Source organism: Lissotriton vulgaris, chromosome 9, assembly GCF_964263255.1.
Source record: "Lissotriton vulgaris chromosome 9, aLisVul1.2, whole genome shotgun sequence".
NCBI lineage: Eukaryota > Metazoa > Chordata > Amphibia > Caudata > Salamandridae > Lissotriton > Lissotriton vulgaris.
Genome location: NC_141697.1, coordinates 519,653,214 through 519,672,224, shown reverse-complemented (window position 1 = coordinate 519,672,224; position 19,011 = coordinate 519,653,214). Strand labels below are relative to the sequence as shown.

The 19,011-nt window shown below is 45.9% G+C and overlaps 1 protein-coding gene across 1 annotated transcript; it reads right to left on the bottom strand.

Moving 5' to 3' along the window:
* Nucleotides 1–1,600: 1,600 nt before the first annotated feature.
* On the bottom strand, nucleotides 1,601–13,553 carry DACT1 (dishevelled binding antagonist of beta catenin 1). The gene is made up of 4 exons (XM_086937988.1): nucleotides 12,793–13,553; nucleotides 7,358–7,490; nucleotides 6,239–6,394; nucleotides 1,601–4,033 (listed from the first exon to the last, which is right to left on the bottom strand). Exons 1-4 carry the CDS (start codon nucleotides 13,108–13,110, stop codon nucleotides 2,199–2,201), a joined length of 2,442 nt encoding a protein of 813 aa, XP_086794114.1. The 5' UTR covers nucleotides 13,111–13,553; the 3' UTR covers nucleotides 1,601–2,198.
* Between the last annotated feature and the right edge of the window lie 5,458 nt (nucleotides 13,554–19,011).

Genomic DNA, 19,011 nt, shown 5'->3' with positions numbered 1-19,011 from the left:
ACGTGAAGTAATCAATGTAAAAGGTAATAAAGAAATTACACACAATTAATTCTGTGGTTGTGCCAGAACACGGGTTAAAAACCTAGTAGGTGGTTGTGGGAAAATGAGATTGGTTGGTTATTGCAGTGAGCAACATTTTACAGATGAAAGTTTAGGTAAGCTTGGTTTCGCTGATTTGAGGAGCTGGATAACTTAGGACACATAGGCCCAGTTGCATCAAGCTAAAAACCGCTTGCAAAGGGGCAGATTCTCAGGATCTGCCCCTTTGCAACCGGTATTTTTGCATTTGGGATGCATCATCCCAAATGAAAAAAAAATCGCAATTTAAGAAATCGCAAAATTGTGATTACTTAAATTGCTATTGCATTTAAGGAATCTCAAATTGAGATTCCTTAACCCCTTGCGTGCGGCGGGAATTCCCCGCCCATGCTGACGCCGCCTTGCGCGGGCGGAGTCATGACGGAACGGTTCCGTCATCAGCACAGCTCACCCGTAGCTGATGACGGAACCGTTCTGTCATCAGCATGCAAGGGGTTAAATGCAATGCATTAAAGTAAAAAAAAATAGCGATTTCGTTAATAGGGGTCGCAAATTACCATGAAGTTGAACTTCATGGTAATTTGCAAAAACTTTTAAAAATGCACCACAGTGTATTTTTTAAAGTTCCATTTTACACACAAACATGCCCTTAGGGGTGTGTGTATGTGTATTTTATATATATATATATATATATATATAAAAATAATCTGCATATGGGTACATCTTGCACACACACATGGATATGTATATGTGTGTGTATATATAGATATCCATGTGCGTGTGGAAGATGTACCCATATGCAGATTTCAGGGGTGCAACAGGGTGTCCTCTTGACACCCTGGCACCCTTGAAATTGCAATCTCAATTTGCGATTCTCTAATTGAGAATCACAAATTGAGATGGTCTTCCCCTTCATTCCTATGGGCCTTTAGGCCCATAGGAATGAATGGGGAGGTATTCCTTAATTGAGACTCGCAATTTGCGAGTCGCAATTAAGGAATTTTAAGAAATTGCTATTTTTTTGCGATTTCTTCATGCATAGCATTTTGCTATTCCTTATTAGCGAATCCTTATTTTTCGCCAATAAGGAATCGCAAAATGGATGCTTGATAGATCTGGGGGATAGTCTGTGGCGTTTTCCCAGACTTCAGATTACACAATAAACCACAGTTCTGAACGAAGACTTGAAACTAACAAAAAAAATAAAAACGAGTTTAAAATAATAAAAGAAATTTAAGGCATAAACACAGTGGGAAACGGTGTACCTGAAGTTATGGGTTCTAGAGAGGTTGGGGAGGGGGGGGGGGGAAATGTACGAATATGCAGTGTTGACTGGCGAGACTTGAAAATTAAAGACCCCTTTTCTCTGGAAGAAACAATCCTGGGTTGAAAGCCAAGATATTACCATAAGCCGCGGTCCAGGCCAGTCTGAATAACTCTGAGCAGACGTTCACCATAATTTTTTTAAGACCTTTCCTTCATCCTGTTCCAAAACAATTGCATAAACCTCGCTCCAGGTGGCAACAGTGCATTTTCTTGCCAACCAAATTAAGGCAAAGTGTAAAAGCAACCAGTTTATTACCGTGTAAAATGGTGTTATATAATTTACATTATAGAAAAACAAGTGTATTACATAATGTACATTATTTTTGCTTGGCTGGATTAAACCAATGCGCATGGGCATGCGGTCATGCAAATGCTTGAAGCAAAAAGCCCTTTGGGCAGGATACATTGATTATTGGTTTAACAAGGGTACAGTGGAAGGTTGCTTTTTGCAGTGGTGAGCTAATGGGAATGACTTAATCCACACAGGCGTTAGCGAGGTTTGAAGACAAAGAGGAAACGCCAACGTGGTGCTTCTGAAGGCAGCAATGAGTACTTTCCTGCATAGAACTCAGGGCAGCAAAAGTAATCAGCACCATTAAATCTATAAAGGCGGCCAGGTTCCAGCGTACTCAGATGTAATTTAAGTCAACCAAAAAAAGAAGTTCATACTGTGCTTGTGATCATGAAGGCAAATTTCTTCCCTTCCCAAAAAATGTTCTTTTCCAAGATGGTCATACATTTTGACCAACAAAGACTTAATTTATACTCAACCTTAAATACTTTAAGAAAACGATATGAACATATTTACAGATATAGGCAGTGGCAAAAAAAACTTAGACCGTTGTCATTAGTTTCAGAGAACCGGATCGAAATCTGAGAATTTTCTTCTTAAGGTTATGCGAAGCCTTGATTTTGACAAAGGCCTTTGCGGTCTTTTGCAGTTCTGTGGCAGTGGCAGCTTGCATAGGAAGTGTCTGAACAAACTGAGACCAAATAAGACCCCCACTTTCCTCAGAATCGCTGGACGTGGTGCTCTCCCCTACTAACTCCGCCTCACTCAGGCTAGACTCACTGTCCCCAAAACAGTTGGTGGTGTAATTGCTCTTCTCATCTTCGCTGGTGTCCACCACAGTGGAGTGGAATAAGGATTCACACTCCGCTGAATACTCAGAGTCACTTGCAATGTATGCGTAAGGGCTGGGGTAGGGAAACTGAACTTTTGTAGAAAAAACTCCAACTGGTTCCATTCCAGGTCTCCGTCTGGCTCTTCTGAGAGCTTCTTCATAAGACATTTCAGCAGGAGACTTCCATCGCCGGTAATCCCCTCGCTTATATTTAGGTTTAGCCAAAACACCTTCTTTGCCATGTCCATGAGGCCTATGCAATGGTTTGGTCATAGTAGGTGGCCTGCTCGGATGGCCATTCTCTACCTGTAAGCATGAAGTCTTCTTGGTTCTCGGAACAGGTCGCTTTGCTTTCTTATTCACATCCACGTCCTCTGAGAAACGGCACTTCTTACTAATCTTGTTTTTGTCCTTCAGTGTCTGAGAAGAGTTCTCAACCACATGTACAACACGGGTCCGGTGTTTCAAAGTTGAGCTTTTAACAATTTTTAGATTTTTCGTGCCTTTATGGAGCTTAACGCCTTGTTCTTGAGCTGGTATGTACTGCCCCTTCACAAGCAACCCTTCATCGAAACTTTGTGAGGATGACCCTTCACTCTTGAAGTCCAGTTGTGGTCTCTCTACCAAAGAGGGTGCAACTTGGTAGGGAGATCTACAATTGTTTTTAGGGACAAGCTTTGTGGGGGGCTGAATAACCTTATTTTCTTGGTGCGATGAGGGGTATCTACATGGGCTTTCCTTTACAGGCGCAGTTGATACAGAGCTCGGTGTTGGTTTCTCAACATCCACATTCACAGCAGGTGTAGAAGGGGACAATGTTTTAACGTTATTTCTTATGATGTTTGTGCTTGGAACTTCGTTCACGCCACTTGGTGGGTAGACATTTGAGACAGGCATCCTACGGCTTTCCAGCTGTTCGCCCGGCTGTTCTTTAGACCACTGCTTGGGCGAAGAAGATGAGCTAACATCCAAAGCGTTTGTTCCTCCGGAATGTAAACATGTTGGCTTTGCATTCTTCATGTTTGCACTGTTACTCTGAGAAACGCCACTGGTCTGTCGGAGACAGATGCTACCATGTCTTAAAATCCCCTTTGACGGGTCTGCGTTCAAACTTGTTCTTGGTTTGTTAGTCCTTACTGAATGCACTTTTTTCTGTATAACACCCAAAATGTAGCTGTCCAACTTCTTACCTGAACATGGCACATTGCACACATTGCTTTGAGAAGAAATTTCCAATGTAACCGTGTTAGTTTCAGGTTCAGTGCAAACATCACTCGTGTGGCAACCAAGCCTCTCCTCCTTCAGACTTCCCATGACTGAGACCAGGAACATCGGGCTCTGCACTGCGACTGCATGAAGTGGGCTGGGATAGCGGTAAACGTCACCTCCATTCTTAGACACCAGGTCACACTGATATCGGGGGTGGACGTCAGCAACCACATCAGTCGAGCTGGAGTTCGGGGCGGACAACGAACGGCGCACTACACTTGAAGCTTGGTCGCCGTTTTGTCCTTCTTTGTGGTCTATCCAGTCTAAGAGATCATCTGAAATGCAATCAAATAAAAGTATTATAAGAACACAGTTAAAGAAACTCTACACGCACAAATGCCTGACCAATTTCTTGAAGCAAGCACTGTGAAGAATGAACTTGCAAAGGACACTTAAACCTGAGTTTGCAACTGGTACTGTAAACAAACTAGCAAAACTGAAAGCCGTACATAACTTTTTACTATGCAGGATGTCAGCATAGACCATGCCAAGGAAACCAATCTAAAGAGAACGGTAACTTTGGGCCTGTGATTAGAGGATTGGAATAAAAAAAAATTGTTGTTTTTGGATAAAACCATTTTACAGAGGCAATTCCTTTTCTACTTTTTTTAGACAAATTTAATTCTCTAGTATTATCTACAGTAAATTGATGGTGGGTTTTATAACAAATGATTTATTTAGAATTAAAGCAGTTCAAAATTGATAGCTTGATGGGCGAGGTCTCCCATCTCATTATTAACCACAATCATTGAACAGCTGCGGTATACACACTGACATTACAGCAGGTGATGAACATCAGCCTCCCAAACAAGTGCACCATCACAACTATTGAAATGAAACAAAACGTGCAAAAAAAAAAAAAAAAAAAAAAATCATACAATAGACCTCCATCTGTGTATTAAAAATAAAAGTTAAAAACGTCTTAAATTAAAAGAAAAATTTTAAAAACCACAAGAAAAGACACACTGAAATACTGGCTAACTGCCTTCAAAATACAATACTTAAAAAGGGCCACTGTATAAAGTGATTCCTAAAACAATGAACTAATGTTTCAATTCCGGAAAAAACATTCCATTTCCTGTGCTCAAGCACAAACTTTTGCACGACTAGAAATTAAAGTTTCTAAAATTGAGAAAATAAAATGATGTCTTAATGGCAATCAAACAATATTGAAAATGTCTTCATTTAATGCCTGAAAGGCAGCTTTCACTGCCAAAACATTGCACAGCCCGGCTTTTCGGGTTCATACAGGCACTTGGAGACAACTGGCAGATTGATGCCTCGCCCAGTATTTATATGATGTTCACTGAAGGAGTCCCCCATAAAAACATATTGAAGTGCAGGAAAGTCTCCTTCAGCGAGTTGCACAGGTGCCAGGTGCAGACTATCAGCTGCAAGGTATTGGAAAATGCTCCCTCCAGGAGCGAGGTGCCAGCTGCAAAAGCAGATCAATCTGAAAAGGTCAGGGGTTCAAATTCCAGCAAAGCCCCACCATCCTTTTAACCACCGTTCCAAGGTAAAATGAGAACCAGCCACAGTTTACCAACAACAGAAGGGGAACCTGCAGAGCACGTTGAGAAGTTTTGTCAAACAAGATGAAACTTAAGACCAGAGATCACTGCAATAATGTCACCATTTTGCTGTCGTTTTTGGCTAGCAAAAATCAGGCGTCAGGTGCCCATTTATCAAAAACTGCTTCCCGATTGGCCAGACGGCATAAACAGAAAACAGCTAGAATGCGGGCAGAGCCACGCGTGCCGGTCCATCACAAGTGCAACCATGCTTGCCTGAACCAAACATCTGCCTTAATCACGGTATCCATAGCCTGCTTGCCTAAAGGTAAGGCGCAGGAACTGGAGTCAAAAAAGTCAACTGTGGTAAAGAAAACCTGTGAGAGCTTATTGGCTATACTGTGCAAAAAGGATAGCCCGGAATTGGGCTGATCCTTGGAAGTACAGGCTATTCGACCTTTTCAGAAGCAAAAACTCAAAAACAAGAGCAGATATTACCCTTCTGGACCCAACATGTCCACTGCCGACACCGGCCCTGGGAAACCGCTTGGCCAGCCCTGGGGGGGAGGGGGTTCTAATTGGAAGCATCACTCCCGTCTCACCGCTGCAGCTTCTGCAATGCTGCAAACCAGCCCCGGTAACAAAAACGGCCTCCCAGGGGTCCAAAACCAGCCCCCACCCTTGCAGCCCACCGGAAAAAGGCCCCTTTTCACAGATACCTGAGACTCTCTGGGGACCTATGTGTTAAATGTATGACAACAATATTTTTGTTAGCTCAGGTTCAAGAGGCAAGATCTACTTTTGTGTCTCTCTGTGTATGTGAGCTGTGTCTCTACGTATGGGAGCTGTGTAGATCACTCAACTGCAGAACTCTACACAACTAATCAGAGCGAACCAAATGGCGCCATCCCACATCCTAAGGCGCTTCCGCAGCTGCCTTTCGACTGACTGTGGCATAGCTGCTCTCACCTGTAGATTTAGGACGGCCTTCAGGGATGGTCAACGAAGCCTCCAGGGGGCTGCCGAAGCAGGTGCTTGAATGGCAACTGGATAAACATTCACTGAAAACAGAGTTGGAGGAGTTGGACAGGGACCCAGATGTGCCATCACTCAACTCATAAAAACCTGGAAACACAAAAGTCACTGTTGGTGTATGAAGTCACAGTTTCTTTCTGAACAACAAGAATAATTTTTAACCACAAATCGCACGTCGCTTGAAAAGGTTAGCAGGAATCAGCGGTAAGAGGAAACGTAACTGCTTAGGGAGTAAACCCAGATAATTAACACTGGCCTGGGCGGGAACCATTCACAGGGCGACAAAAAGTTGCATAAGTTGGTGAATACAAATGGCCTGGTTCAGTAACGTATATCAGCCACTTGCACATATGGTAGAGCCATTTCGGTCATACAAAAATCAGAATTCTATAATAAACCACGGAAGTCAACTATCAAAATGACCACAAAAAAACAACTTTCCTCCTTTTTGAGTAATGGAGTTAAAACCATGTTTATATTTAATTTTTTTAAAAACATCAAAATATTAACATTGAATCCTGTTAATAACCCTAAAGTGTTAAAGCACAAAAGGTGGACTGGCAGGAGAAATGTTAAATGGATTTCCTTGACAAACTACGCCAAGTGGGAAATCTAGTACGGTAGCATAGTAAGGATGCCTTATGTACTAATGTGGGCAATGAAAATAGCGTCCTTCTGAACCCCACACACCCTTGGTTGGGTAGTACAGGACAGATAACTGGAGAGCAGTGGGGGGCCACTCTTAGCCCAAGGCCCGATTAGCACAGCACCCATTACACTACGGCTAGTTTTGCCCCAAGAGGAGAGAAGAGGTGGCCATGTGTATGCAGTTGCACTAGATGAAATATAGCAGACCGTGGTTAGTAGACATGTCTAGTGCAATAAGTGCATAGACCGTATTAGGGGCAAGAGACATGAAAGTTGGTAATGTCCATGGGTCAGAGGAAACCATTTTTTTTAAAAATAAAGAAAAAGAAATTTAAAAATATACATCCCCAATATACTTCATCTAAAAAAAAAATGTTGGCCTTCAGAGCTTCGTGTTATGCTCACCTGAGCTAGGGCGGCTGTCTGTCTCATTCTGCTCATTGGGTGTTTTTTCAACATCTATGCGCAGGTCACTGATTTGCTTGTCGAGTTCGTGAAGCTGAGTCAACAAACCAGCATCTCTTCTCCTGAGGCAGTTCTACGGGAAAGAAAACACAGGTGTTTAAAAAAAAGCACGGAAACTGGTAATGTTGTGACAATTCAGCAATTTCACATCCAAGCCACTAATAGAGTACAATGCTAAGCAGTGAAGGCGAGGTCAGTTCTTTTTGCAACCAGGTGAATGAAACAGGGTGCGACGTTTTAATGTCAACTTAATAACCTCTTGAAATGTAAACACAATTATTCCTCAATTAGCATAAAACACTAAAGGCAGAGAGTCAGTAGTGCAGATGGGAGGGAGTGTGTGACCTTCCCAACACTGCTGCTGGGTGTTCTGCTGTAAGAAGTGGAGGGTAAGTTTTGTGAACAAAACACCCAACTGCCAAACCCATCAAAAGTTCTTTAAACATCACTTATTCCTTAGTAAAGCATGAGAGGTGATCCTGGCAGTAAAACAGCTGAGCGGTCTCTTGAAAATAAGGTTATAAGTAGTCATTGGCAAAACGCTTCACGTAAATGAAAGCAGGTTCTGACCATCAAAAATGAGAAAAACACTAACAACAAAGTTTCGCCAGAAGCATGGTGTTCAATTTAGACATCTCATGTGGATCACTGCGCCTAGTTTTAGAGACCTTGGCTCTAAAGCTGGTCTTTTCTATTTTGCTTGCTCGATCGGTTTTGCAGCTCCAGATTTGTTAACGCCTCCAAATTTTAAGGCCTTGCCAACTGCACTACATGCAGTTCAAGATGAACCTGAAGTCTCGGTTCCAGCACTCAAGGCATCATATGTGGTATTAGGTCGAGAAATAGAGGCCTTGCTAATGTATTATGGACAGGTCTACAAAGTTCCCATCGAATACTGTGTTGAGATCTGTAGGCCTAATCTGGACTACTGCTGTGTGCAGTTCTGGAGCCTCATACAGAAGAAGGTCACAATGTTCAGTATTCTTCAGGAGCACCAGGACCAGACAAGGCACTATGAACTAGTGTGTCTATATCTGGAGATCATAACGCCTGAAGGATTGAAAGATTACGATGAATAGTTTATTGTCCTGGGGGAATAAGCAGAAAGAGGTCTACTGTACACAGTGAGTGAAAGAAATAACAGGCTCAGACATTCAGAGGCTCAAAAGCATTAAAGGTTGAAGTTTCTCAGCAGAAGATCATTCTGGGCCATATGGACAATGAGTTTGCAAAGGAGTGGAGTCAGGATAAATATTAAAGAAAATATTAAAGAAAATATTTCAGAAAATGATGTGAACGAAGAAAGTCTTCAACAGAAACAGAGTCAAAAAGAGGAAAAATATGGAAAAGAAAGCCTGGGGGTTAATCAAGCTACAGTAGTGACAAAGCAAGAGAAAAATCGAAATTCCACTGAGCTAGCAAATGAGTCGGACCTATGCATGAACATCGGTGGTCAAGAAGTCACTTGAGAAAAGGTAATGGCAGCAATTTCTATGTAAGCCAGTTTGTCACCATCATACATTTTAGATAGCTTGACAAGAAATGTACATAGCTTTTCTGCTCAATGTGGTGCATTAACAACAATTTGAAACAGCTTGACAAGAAATGTACATAGCTTTTCTGCTCAATGTGGTGCATTAACAACAATTTGAAACCGCTCAGACACCAAATACCCGTTTAAATCGCGTTTTGTCCAAATGTGTTTTTTTTTTCAAATTCAATCCTTTAAAAAGTTGAACTGTTTAAAAAAAATCCGCTATAATAGAAAAGTCTCCATTTCGACTGTGTTGGTTCCAAAGTTACTGAAAACGTATGTAGCAATCCAGAAATCATTGACCGTTATTAATCCCGGAGTGCACTGGGAGGACGTGGCGAGGACTCGAGGGGGTCTCGCCGCAGCCTCCGCAGACGTCCAAATGTTGATTGCTTTCGAAGCTCGGCCTATTGACTCTCCGGGGCAGGTAATTGAAATGCAAAGGGGTTATTTAAACAGCGGCTAATGATACGGTTGGGCCTGCTTTCTCTTATCCGAGGAAGATGGCAACATGCAAACAGGGCTCCGGCAGGAATTCACAAAGACAAAGAGCCTTTTGTTTCCCTTGCTGGAGGGCCGTGTAAGTTTTTTGTTTTTTCTTTTTTAGACGAGGGTAGGAAAACGAATCGAAGGGGTTGCGGGGCTTCTGCTGCCAAACAAACCCTGCTGACAGTAGTTTGCTTACCGAGGCCCGTGTAAAATTACCGTAGAACAGCGTTGTCTCCAATGCAGGGGTGTTTGTGGGGGTGGTTTATGACGAGCGACTTGTGACCCAAAGGATTCTGGGACGTGGACTTTGGGCTTCTCGTCCGGGGAAGTTACGGTGTTCACTAGGATAGGCCCGAGACAGGACCCAATTGGGGAGTGTAAACCAAGCCAAGTTAAGCAGAGGCGCTCAAAGCATATTGGAGTGAAGAGTGTTTATAAAACGACCCCCCCCCCCCCCCCGTCCTGCTGAAAGGGCCCTACACTTAAATAGTTTCAGGCACTGATTGTTCATCCTGAGACGCCTAAAACTACGTTCTAGGGAACATCAAACACCCCAAGAGCTGTGACCAGGGAGGCGGTGCCCAAAGGCATGGGAGCGTAATATTTAACCAATGACCCTGCGCGCATGTGCTCAAGAGGCTTTGTAGAAAGTAGACTATGAACTCGTTTAAATATATATCCATTGTGGCGACGTAAAAAAGTAGCCACCTTTCGGAAAAGCATCACAAATTAACCAGCAGGCCTGAGCTTCGGGGCATATTTTCCTCAGGCCGAAAAACATCATGCGTAATCTGTTTTAAACTGCTGAGCTATTAATGGGTCACCATGCAAATTTCCAAATATAAAACAGCAGTGATTGCCTTGATGCAAATAGGTTGGTATAAAGAAGGTCCAATTGATACTTTTTCAAAATAAGTATGTGTGGGGCAGGAAATCTATAATGCTCCCTTTTACCCTATTGTAAGTGACCCTTCTTTCTGTGTCAGCATTGGGTGAGCCGGTACAGTCCTCGGTGGCTGCCATGCACAAGGAGACGTTTGCACTTAGGAAGTCTGCGGAGAGCTCGCAGAAAGATTGTTTGGATCGCGCGCGCCCCCTGGCGAACACTGAGCAGGACAGAATATTACTCGGCACTGTTCATCTTCGGGGTGCTAATTCCCAGGAACAGCGGTGCTTTCATGGGCAGGTACTGAGTACCTGCACTTCTTTAATTTAAAATTGAGTACCTGCACATCTCTGCACTACTGCAGTATATTTAATGGGAGAGCAACGGTACTTTTCAGGAACAAGTAGGTACTCTAAATAGTGAGGACCTGAACGTACATTTCCTTTTCAAGCTGTGCAGAACAGGGAATGCCATACGAGGAAATCCATGTGTGGCTTTACGAGATAAGCTGCAGGGAAGCATAGGCGTGCACACATGAATATACAAATGACTAACGTGAACCCCCTGCTGTGTGAAGTTAAGACTAGACCCATGCATTCTGGGGTGTAGAGAAATGAGCACATTTCCTGTGAAGGCAAGGTGCCATTCTCCAGCCCCACTGGCTCATGAGGAGGCCTTCAGAAAGTCCTGTGAAGGGCTCCCCCTACCTGGAATTTCCCTTGGGGGTATTTCCAAGTGCAGTGTCGGATATGCGGGGCGGAGGATCCAGGCCTGTGGCTGGCTCGTAGTGTTTAACACCGGACACGTGGATGGATCCTCGCTGCAGGGGTGGGGGCTGTGCTCTGCACCCGGCGATGCGAGATATCGGGGGAAGAGGGTGCGTGGCCCGCAAGTACATGTCGACAAACGACCACAAACAGGGCGAAAAGGCTGTATGCAGTGCGGGCCACGGGGGCAAAACAAGGGAGATATTAGTGCAAGGGAGGAATAGTGCCATGCACACCACAACACGCAGCACTGCCACAGGGTGTATAGAAGAATGAGGTGTTTGACTTGGTGCACAAAGGAATGAGATAGCACACAGAGAAACAGTAATGACGAGTGCTGGTCCGTGAAGAAAAAAAAAAGTAAGCAAGCGGTGTAAGTGGGTCAGGGTTTTGGGCAGAGCTATATACGTATAGCGCCCCCTTCTTGCGAGGGCCAACGCGTTTCCTGGGTGGTTAAATAGCGAACGTACTTTCATAATTTATAAAGCGCTTCCCACCACTGGGCGAGGTCGCAAGGCGCTTCGACCTGCATATGCGTTCCCGAGCGCCCCAAGAACGCAAATCATGTAACAGGGAAACGTTGCACGTTTTGACAACTGCAAACCACACAATCTCACTACGTTCACCGATCACAAGAAGTTACATCATCCAGATGTGAAAGAGAGACTGAACAGAGTCAATACAACAAAAGGTGGACACAGTAACAAACCGCAAGCAGTTGATGGGTAAAAATATGGTGCTCGTGTATAAGCGATCTAGGTCTGCCCAGGCGGCATTTGGTGCAGGGTTAACATTTCCAGAAACATAACGCTATGCTGAAAGATTTTATGCAAATAAAAGATTTGAGACCTGGGGCCCTACGAAGTGTTTGTTGCGTGGCGAGATCCGGGGCATTTGACAATTCTGCTGCGAGGATGTATGGGTTATTGCAGAGTTAAGGCTGGTTTAAAGGTGTGGTATTTGCAGTGGTGTGTTTTGCGGATCGAGAGCTATTGCAAGTGTGTGTGTGTGTGTGTGGTTGGGGGGGGGGGGGGTGCATGGGAGATTTGCACTTTTGTTTTCAAGCAATGTGAAGATTTGGAGTATACCGAGGGATGTTTTCAGGGGAGAGATTTGCTGAATTCGTGAGATTTGCCTAAGGGGTGGTATCAGCAGTATTAAGAGGTTTGGTGCTCATAGACTACTGTTCAGGTGTGAGATTGGCGCCCTCTGTATTTAAAGCAGTGTAATATCGGAACGGGTTTGATGAAGTTACAAGGGTAGTATTTAGGAGACATGAGAAGTGTGCACCGTTTGATTAAAAGCGATGAGCGATTTAGAGCGGAGCGAGGGCTGTCACATGAGGCGAGATTTGCTAACGGTGGTATATGCAGTAGGAAAAGGTGGTGTGTGGATTCAGAGTTGTTACAGAGGTGAGATTTGTACCAAGGCTGCATTTACATAAAGGAAATATTTGTATCTGGGCTGTCATAACTCACTACTGTGAGACTTGCACCGTTTTACAGCTATGAGAAATTGTGTGCAAACGGAGGGCTGTTACAGGGGTGACATTTGGTGCACGCAAGATATTGGGGTGGGGACATCTGCAGTAGTAAAGGGTTTGGCGGAGACGGAGGGCTGACGCTGGGGTGATTGATATCTGCTGCAGGGGAATCAATGCCTGCACGGCGAGTCAGTACCGTACAAGAGAGCTCCGTACCAGCTGCTTTCGTAGGAGCAGGATGTTCTCCTCCAGGATCCGCTCCTCGAGGCTGCGGGGCTCTGGCCGGGCGACGCTCCGCGCCCCGGGGCTCAGCGCCGCCTTCACCAGCCCCTCCTGCCGGTGCCGCAGGTACTCCAGCTCCCCGAGGCCGGCCAGCGTGGCCTCCAGGCGCTCCCGGGTGCGCTGGCGCTCCGACTCCGCCTCGCCCTTCTCCCTCCAGCCTCGGGACTCCAGCAGCCCCGGCTTCAGCATCCTCCCCGGGCCCTCGGGGGGCTGCAGCCGCTCCAGGGCCACGGGGACGGCGGTCTTCAGCATCCTCCCCGGCCGCTCAGGGCGTCATCCCGCCGGGAAGGGGCATGGGAGCGGGGCTGCCCTCTCCGGCAGTATAATCCTCGGGGGAGCGCCCCTCTCCGGCTGTGGGGTCCTGGTGGGCGCCCCTCTCCGGCTGTGGGGTCCTGGTGGGCGCCCCTCTCCGGCTGTGGGTCCGTCCGCACAGGGGGGGGGGGTCTGTTGATACAGCTGGTGAAGTCCAACTATGCGCTGAAAGCAGTTTGCTGGCGTGTGGGGGGTCCACTAACGGGGGTATATGTGCGCCCAGATTCCACTGGCACCCCTTGTAGTCTTCTCCGATAAAGTCCGTGCCCTGGATAGTTGGTAACCCCAAGTCCGGTGTTTATGCCCCGACAAACAGGCTCCTTTGCACCGGTCCCAATCTGCGCTCCCAGTCCCGCCTGCTCTCCTGAGCTGCTCTGCGTGCCGCCCGCCTCCCGGCTCACACACTTATAAGTGAAGACGCAGCTGACGTAGCGCTCGTCCGCGCGCTCCCCTGTCCAGCCACTTCAGTGCACGCGCATCTGCTCGCGGGGGCGTGTCTCGCGCCTCTCACCTACGGGCCCACGAGATTCGTTGCTTTGAATCACCTCAGAACACTCCTCGTCCTACCTGGAGATGAGCTGCCTTCCATATACCTTAACCACTTTGGTAGAGGAACGCCGTTGGCCCGATTCACAAAGAAAGTAGTAAATCTGCACTTGCAGATTTACACCTATATGTGAGTGTAGATTTATCATTTACTACTTTCTGGAATTCACAGTTTTCCAGAGAATGTGTATGAAAAGCTGTCCTAGGCACATGTTTTCATTCATCTTACTTTGAAGGTCCTATATATATTTTTGTTTTTTTGCAGATGTACAGATCGCGAATTCGACTCGAAGGTTTTGGGGCGCTTTACAGGAGCACCAGTTACATTAACACAAGTGTACGTAAACATTTTTTTCTTTGGCAGACACAGCGAGATTAAGTGATTTGCCCAGAATTACAGAGCCAACGCGGAGACTCGAACCTGGTTTCCCAGCCCCAAAGTCCACAGCTCTGGCAGTGAGGCCACATAATACCTAGTAGAATGCTATTCCTGCTGTGCACAGTTAACCGCAGGGAAGTACTCCACACACAGGGAATGTAATCCTCTGCCAAATGCAGTGTTTTTCCTCGGTGTGGAAAATATTTCTTTTCATAGATACAGTCCTTTACCTCCACCCTCCCCATATCTTTATTTATTTTATTTTATTTGAAAGGTTTTATCTAGCGCTGGCTAGACCCGGGGGTATCAGAGCGCTTTACATGAGTATCAGACCATAGTTACAGGTTAGATTGTTATAAAGGTTAAACAGTTATTAGAGTATAGCCACATAGATACATGTTCGGTTGAGACAAGCAATAAGAACATATGCGTGAGGGAGAAAGCAGGCAAGGGGAGAAATTCATTGGACCGGAGGTAGGAGCAGGGGAAGTAGACAGCGAATGAAGGAGGGAAAGAGGAGGGGGAGGGTGATCCATTCTGCTTTCCATCCTGGAAAGGGATTTGCACCACCCTTTGGCTGGAGTAAAAAACGTTTTCAGGGTGTAAAGAGGAAGGAGATGAAATCCCTGGATACTTTTCTCTCATTGCTTCAGACTGTGAGCTCCGGCTCGCCTAACGATTGCTGCCCTACGTCCATCTTAAGAGCTGCCTTCGCGGCTTGCCCCGGCCCCCCTCTTGATCTCTTAAACCAATCTCTTCTGTCAGGCTCTGTCCCTAATGCTTTTAAAAGCGCTGTGGTGGTTCCCATTTTAAAAAAAACGGGCCTTGACCCCTGCACGTTAGCCAACTACCGCCCCATCTCCCTCCTCCCTTACTTAGGAAAGGTCTTAGAGACCTATGTCACCCGCTGCCTCAGTGCCTTTATCGAGGAAACTCATTTCCTCGACGACCGACAGGCTGGGTTTAGACCCGCCCATTCCACTGAGGCAGTTGTGGTGGCAGTTATGGACACACTGAAACAGGGAGCTGACAGGAATCTGTCCCAGGCCCTTGTACTTTTAGACCTCTCAGCCGCTTTCGACACGGTCGACCATGGTATCTTGGTCGACCGTGTCAGAAATGCTGGCATTTCTGGCCTGGCCCTGTCATGGGTGGTATCTTTTCTTCATTTTCGTTTTCAATCTGTTCGGCTTTCTTCTCTCTCTGCCCCTCTATCCTCTCTTTCCTGTGGTGTCCCCCAGGGTTCTGCTTTGTCCCCGCTTCTGTTCAATCTTTATATGCAGCCCCTTCTTGTCCCTTCGTCAGTTTTCACTTATTGCTTTTAACTATGCAGATGATCTGCAGCTTATTTTTCCTCTCATTTCTTCTCCCTCCTCCTGTTCTAATTTTCAAAACGCCATGCTCTTCATCTATGAGTGGATGAACCTTAGTCAACTTAAGCTCAACCCCAGTAAAACGGAGCTGGTGGTGACCGGTGGTTCTCTTACTCCCTGGTCTCCCAACTTCTGGCCTGTAGCTTTGGGTTCCCCTCCCTGTCCAGTGAACAAAGTGAAGAGCCTGGGGGTCACTATTTCTAGTGACCTCTCAATGCGGCCTCACATCAACACCGTCACTTCGGCTTGTTTTTTCCACCTCCGCCGAATCGGGAAGATTCGCAGGTTTCTATCTCAAGAGGCCCTTATTCTTGTTATCCTTGCCCTCATCACCTCACGTCTAGATTATGCCAACTGTCTATACGTGGGGGTCCCTGCCTGCCATCTTTCGCGACTCCAACTGGTCCAGAATCAGGCAGCCAGACTAATCTTTCGGCAGCCTAAACATCAGCATGTCACCCCTTTGCTGAAAACCTTACACTGGCTCCCAGTTGCACAGCGGTGTGTTTTTAAAATGGCCTGCACCATTTTCAAATCCCTGTTTTCATGCGCTCCTGCCTTTATTTCTTCCTGTTTACTTGCCTATGTCCCTTCCCGTCACCTCAGATCCTCGGCACATAACCTTCTGATCACCCCTAGGTTTAACCGCAAGAAACATGGAGGAGCTTGCTTCTCCTTCCTTGCTCCGGCTACCTGGAATTCCCTCCCTCTTGCCATTCGTCTGTCTACCGATTATCGTTGCTTTCGAAATTCTTTAAAAACTTACCTGTTCCGTCTGGCGCATGGCTAGCGGCCCTGCCCCTGAATGTTCTCCTCCCACCCGGTCTCGAGCGCCAAGAAACCAATTGGTGTATGTGCGCGGTACCAAATCCTTTTTAATAATAATAATAATAATAATAATAATAATAATAACAAACATCCATGCTTGTGAGCGCTCATAAACTTCCAAGGCTAACCACGCCTCGTGAAACTAACTTTTCCACTACCTGAGAGGGATTTACGGGGGCAAAGAACCCTGCACAAGTGGCGTAGATCTCTATACACTTAAATGGGCTGACGTATGGCAGGAATCAATTTCTGAATTCCTGACAGGCGTATGTAGTGTAAATTCAGTCTCAAAGACCTAAGGGCTACATATATCATTATTTCAAATAGCGATTAACTAATTGTAATACTCTGCGAATTGCAATTAGGTAATCGCTATTTGAATGTAAGAGACTCCATGACTTTCATTTTGCGTTTCCTAATGGGTCGCAACTCGAACTACCTACAGCGTCAGCCGGCACTGATCAGAGGAAGGGGGCGAGTGTGGGAAGAGGGAGGACTCAGGGGAAGCAAAAATAAATAAAAACGTACCTTCTCGCCGCTTCCTTGCGTCTGTAGTCCTCATTCGCTCGGCTTTACCGGAAGCACACCCAGACGGCCAGTCAGCCAATCACAACCCTGCCTTTGCAGCATTGTGATTGGTCTGAGTGTCGTGTTTCTGAGCTAAGACGCTGACTGGGGGCCTGGACATGTTCTCCACGTAGGCCGTAATGCAGCCTGCATGTCGAACATGCAAAGTGAGCAAGACTGTTTTGGGTGGCCGAAAGGGCCAGCCAAGCAGTCACTGTGCTCTTTAGGAGGGTGCTCCTACTCCTCTCCTGCTCCCGCCCCCTAACGCAAAGTGCTCGGAAGTAGGAAAAAAGAAAATGATAATAACGCAAGTTATTATAATTTTTTCCCTTTGTGTCACTGCAAAAAAGCAGTGGGGCGACGGTCCTCCGCTTTAGGGGAAGAGCCACCTCTGACTACATCATTAATAATAATAAGGCAGGTCGTAATTTGCAACCCATTAGAAATCTCTAAAGTCACAGGGATGTTGGACTGCTGGGGTCAGCAGACACTGTGTCTGTGATTGATTTTAAATAAAGCAATCATTAAAAAAAAATGTACCCTGTTTTCCTTATAGGAAAATGGGTTGTGTTTAAAAATTAAAAGTTTTCTTTTAATATTTCAAGAGCAGGCAGTGGTCTTTGGGACAACTACCTCCTCTTAAAAAACATTTTAATGAACATTCACAAAGGGGAAGCAGTCCCTTGAGGACTCCTTCCCGTTAATGAATGGGTTACCACCTACTTGAAGTAGATGATAAAATGCAAATGGTTTGCGACCACATTTCGGTTGCAAAACTCCCTCCTGTCTCCCAGAAACTGCTAATACAAGGCCTTTTTCTATCAAGGCTGGATTACAGCAATACCATCTATCTGGGCGCTCCCGAGGCAACCCTCAATAAACTGCAAAGGATCCAGAACGCCGCGGCCCGGATTTTCACCAATACCCCGGCTAGATCTTCGGCCAAACCAGCCCTGAAACATCTCCACTGGCTTCCAGTGAGAGAGCGAGTGAAGTTTAAAGCTCTCTGTCTGTCACACAAATTCCTACAGGACAAATGCCCCCCCATCCTAAAAAAAATCATCAGGCCCTACAAAGCCTCAAGATCCCTCCAATCTGACCATGAATACCTCATCACTATCCCCAGAGTGAAGAAGGTGCGCACGGGTGGACGGCGCTTCTCTGTCAACACAGCCCGCCTTTGGAATTCCCTCCCCCGTGATCTTAGGACGGAACCAGATTATCTCCGATTCAGGAAGCGGCTGAAAACTCACCTGTTCCCCTGATCTTCTTTTTCCTCCTCTCTCCCACTGTCACCCTCTGACTTGTCCGGATCTTAGCGCTGGGATACTTACGGGTGACTACGCGCTATACAAAACCTAATAATAATAATAAATAATAATAACATTCCCACAGGCGCAGCCGGTCCATTTGGGCTGAGGGGCCACACCCCTCCACATTTTGCCCCGTAGGAACAGTGTCTGTCAGGCTGAACAATGGTCAGCCTGACAGACACTGTTCCCTTTCAGTTCAAGCAGCCAGGAGCCAGAAATGCACAATTAGCGCTGGCTCCTGGCTGCCTGAAGTGAAATTTGCTGGGCTGAGAAAGTCACAGCTCCGGTGGGCGTGACATTCTCAGCTCAAGCAAAGGTGGCTGAGGCCCTCCCCTCAGTGACAAAGGATAGTGTCACTGATTGCCTCGTACCTGGGTGCTTCAGTTTTAAGCCCTGAAGCGCCCAGGGCCGAGTGTCAATCAGTGACACTTCATCACAGAGTGGGGTGGGGTCAGTAGTCTCACTGACCCCATCCCACTCTGTCATGACGTTGGGACTGCTGCCTTCCCTAAGGTCAGCCAATGAGAGAATGTAGCAGTCCCAAGCCTTCTAGAACCACCGTGGCAGAGCAGAGCTGGCTGAAGGTAAGTGTGTTTTGTTTTCTATTTCAAGTCAAGTCAAAATGTATGTTTATTATGACCATAGTCTTTAAACAATGCAATGAACATAACAGAAAATGGAGTGTGCACAGTAAATTCATAAACCTATTTTTAAAAGTTAATCCGTTAAAAAGATCCTACGAAATACCAATAAAAATTTGCATTTACCTTAAAACTTATATATACATATTAAAAGCCTATTCATTTTCTTACCACTACAAATTAAATTTCATACA

Bases quoted from the DNA above. Each gene is read 5' to 3' on its own strand.
- DACT1 (XM_086937988.1), bottom strand. From the start codon at position 13,110: ATGCTGAAGACCGCCGTCCCCGTGGCCCTGGAGCGGCTGCAGCCCCCC. The intron at 7,491-12,792 runs GTACGGAGCTCT...TCTTTCCCGTAG, and splicing joins TGCTCCTACGAAAGCAGCTG to AACTGCCTCAGGAGAAGAGA. The intron at 4,034-6,238 runs GTGAGAGCAGCT...ATTGCATTTCAG, and splicing joins AGGCCGTCCTAAATCTACAG to ATGATCTCTTAGACTGGATA.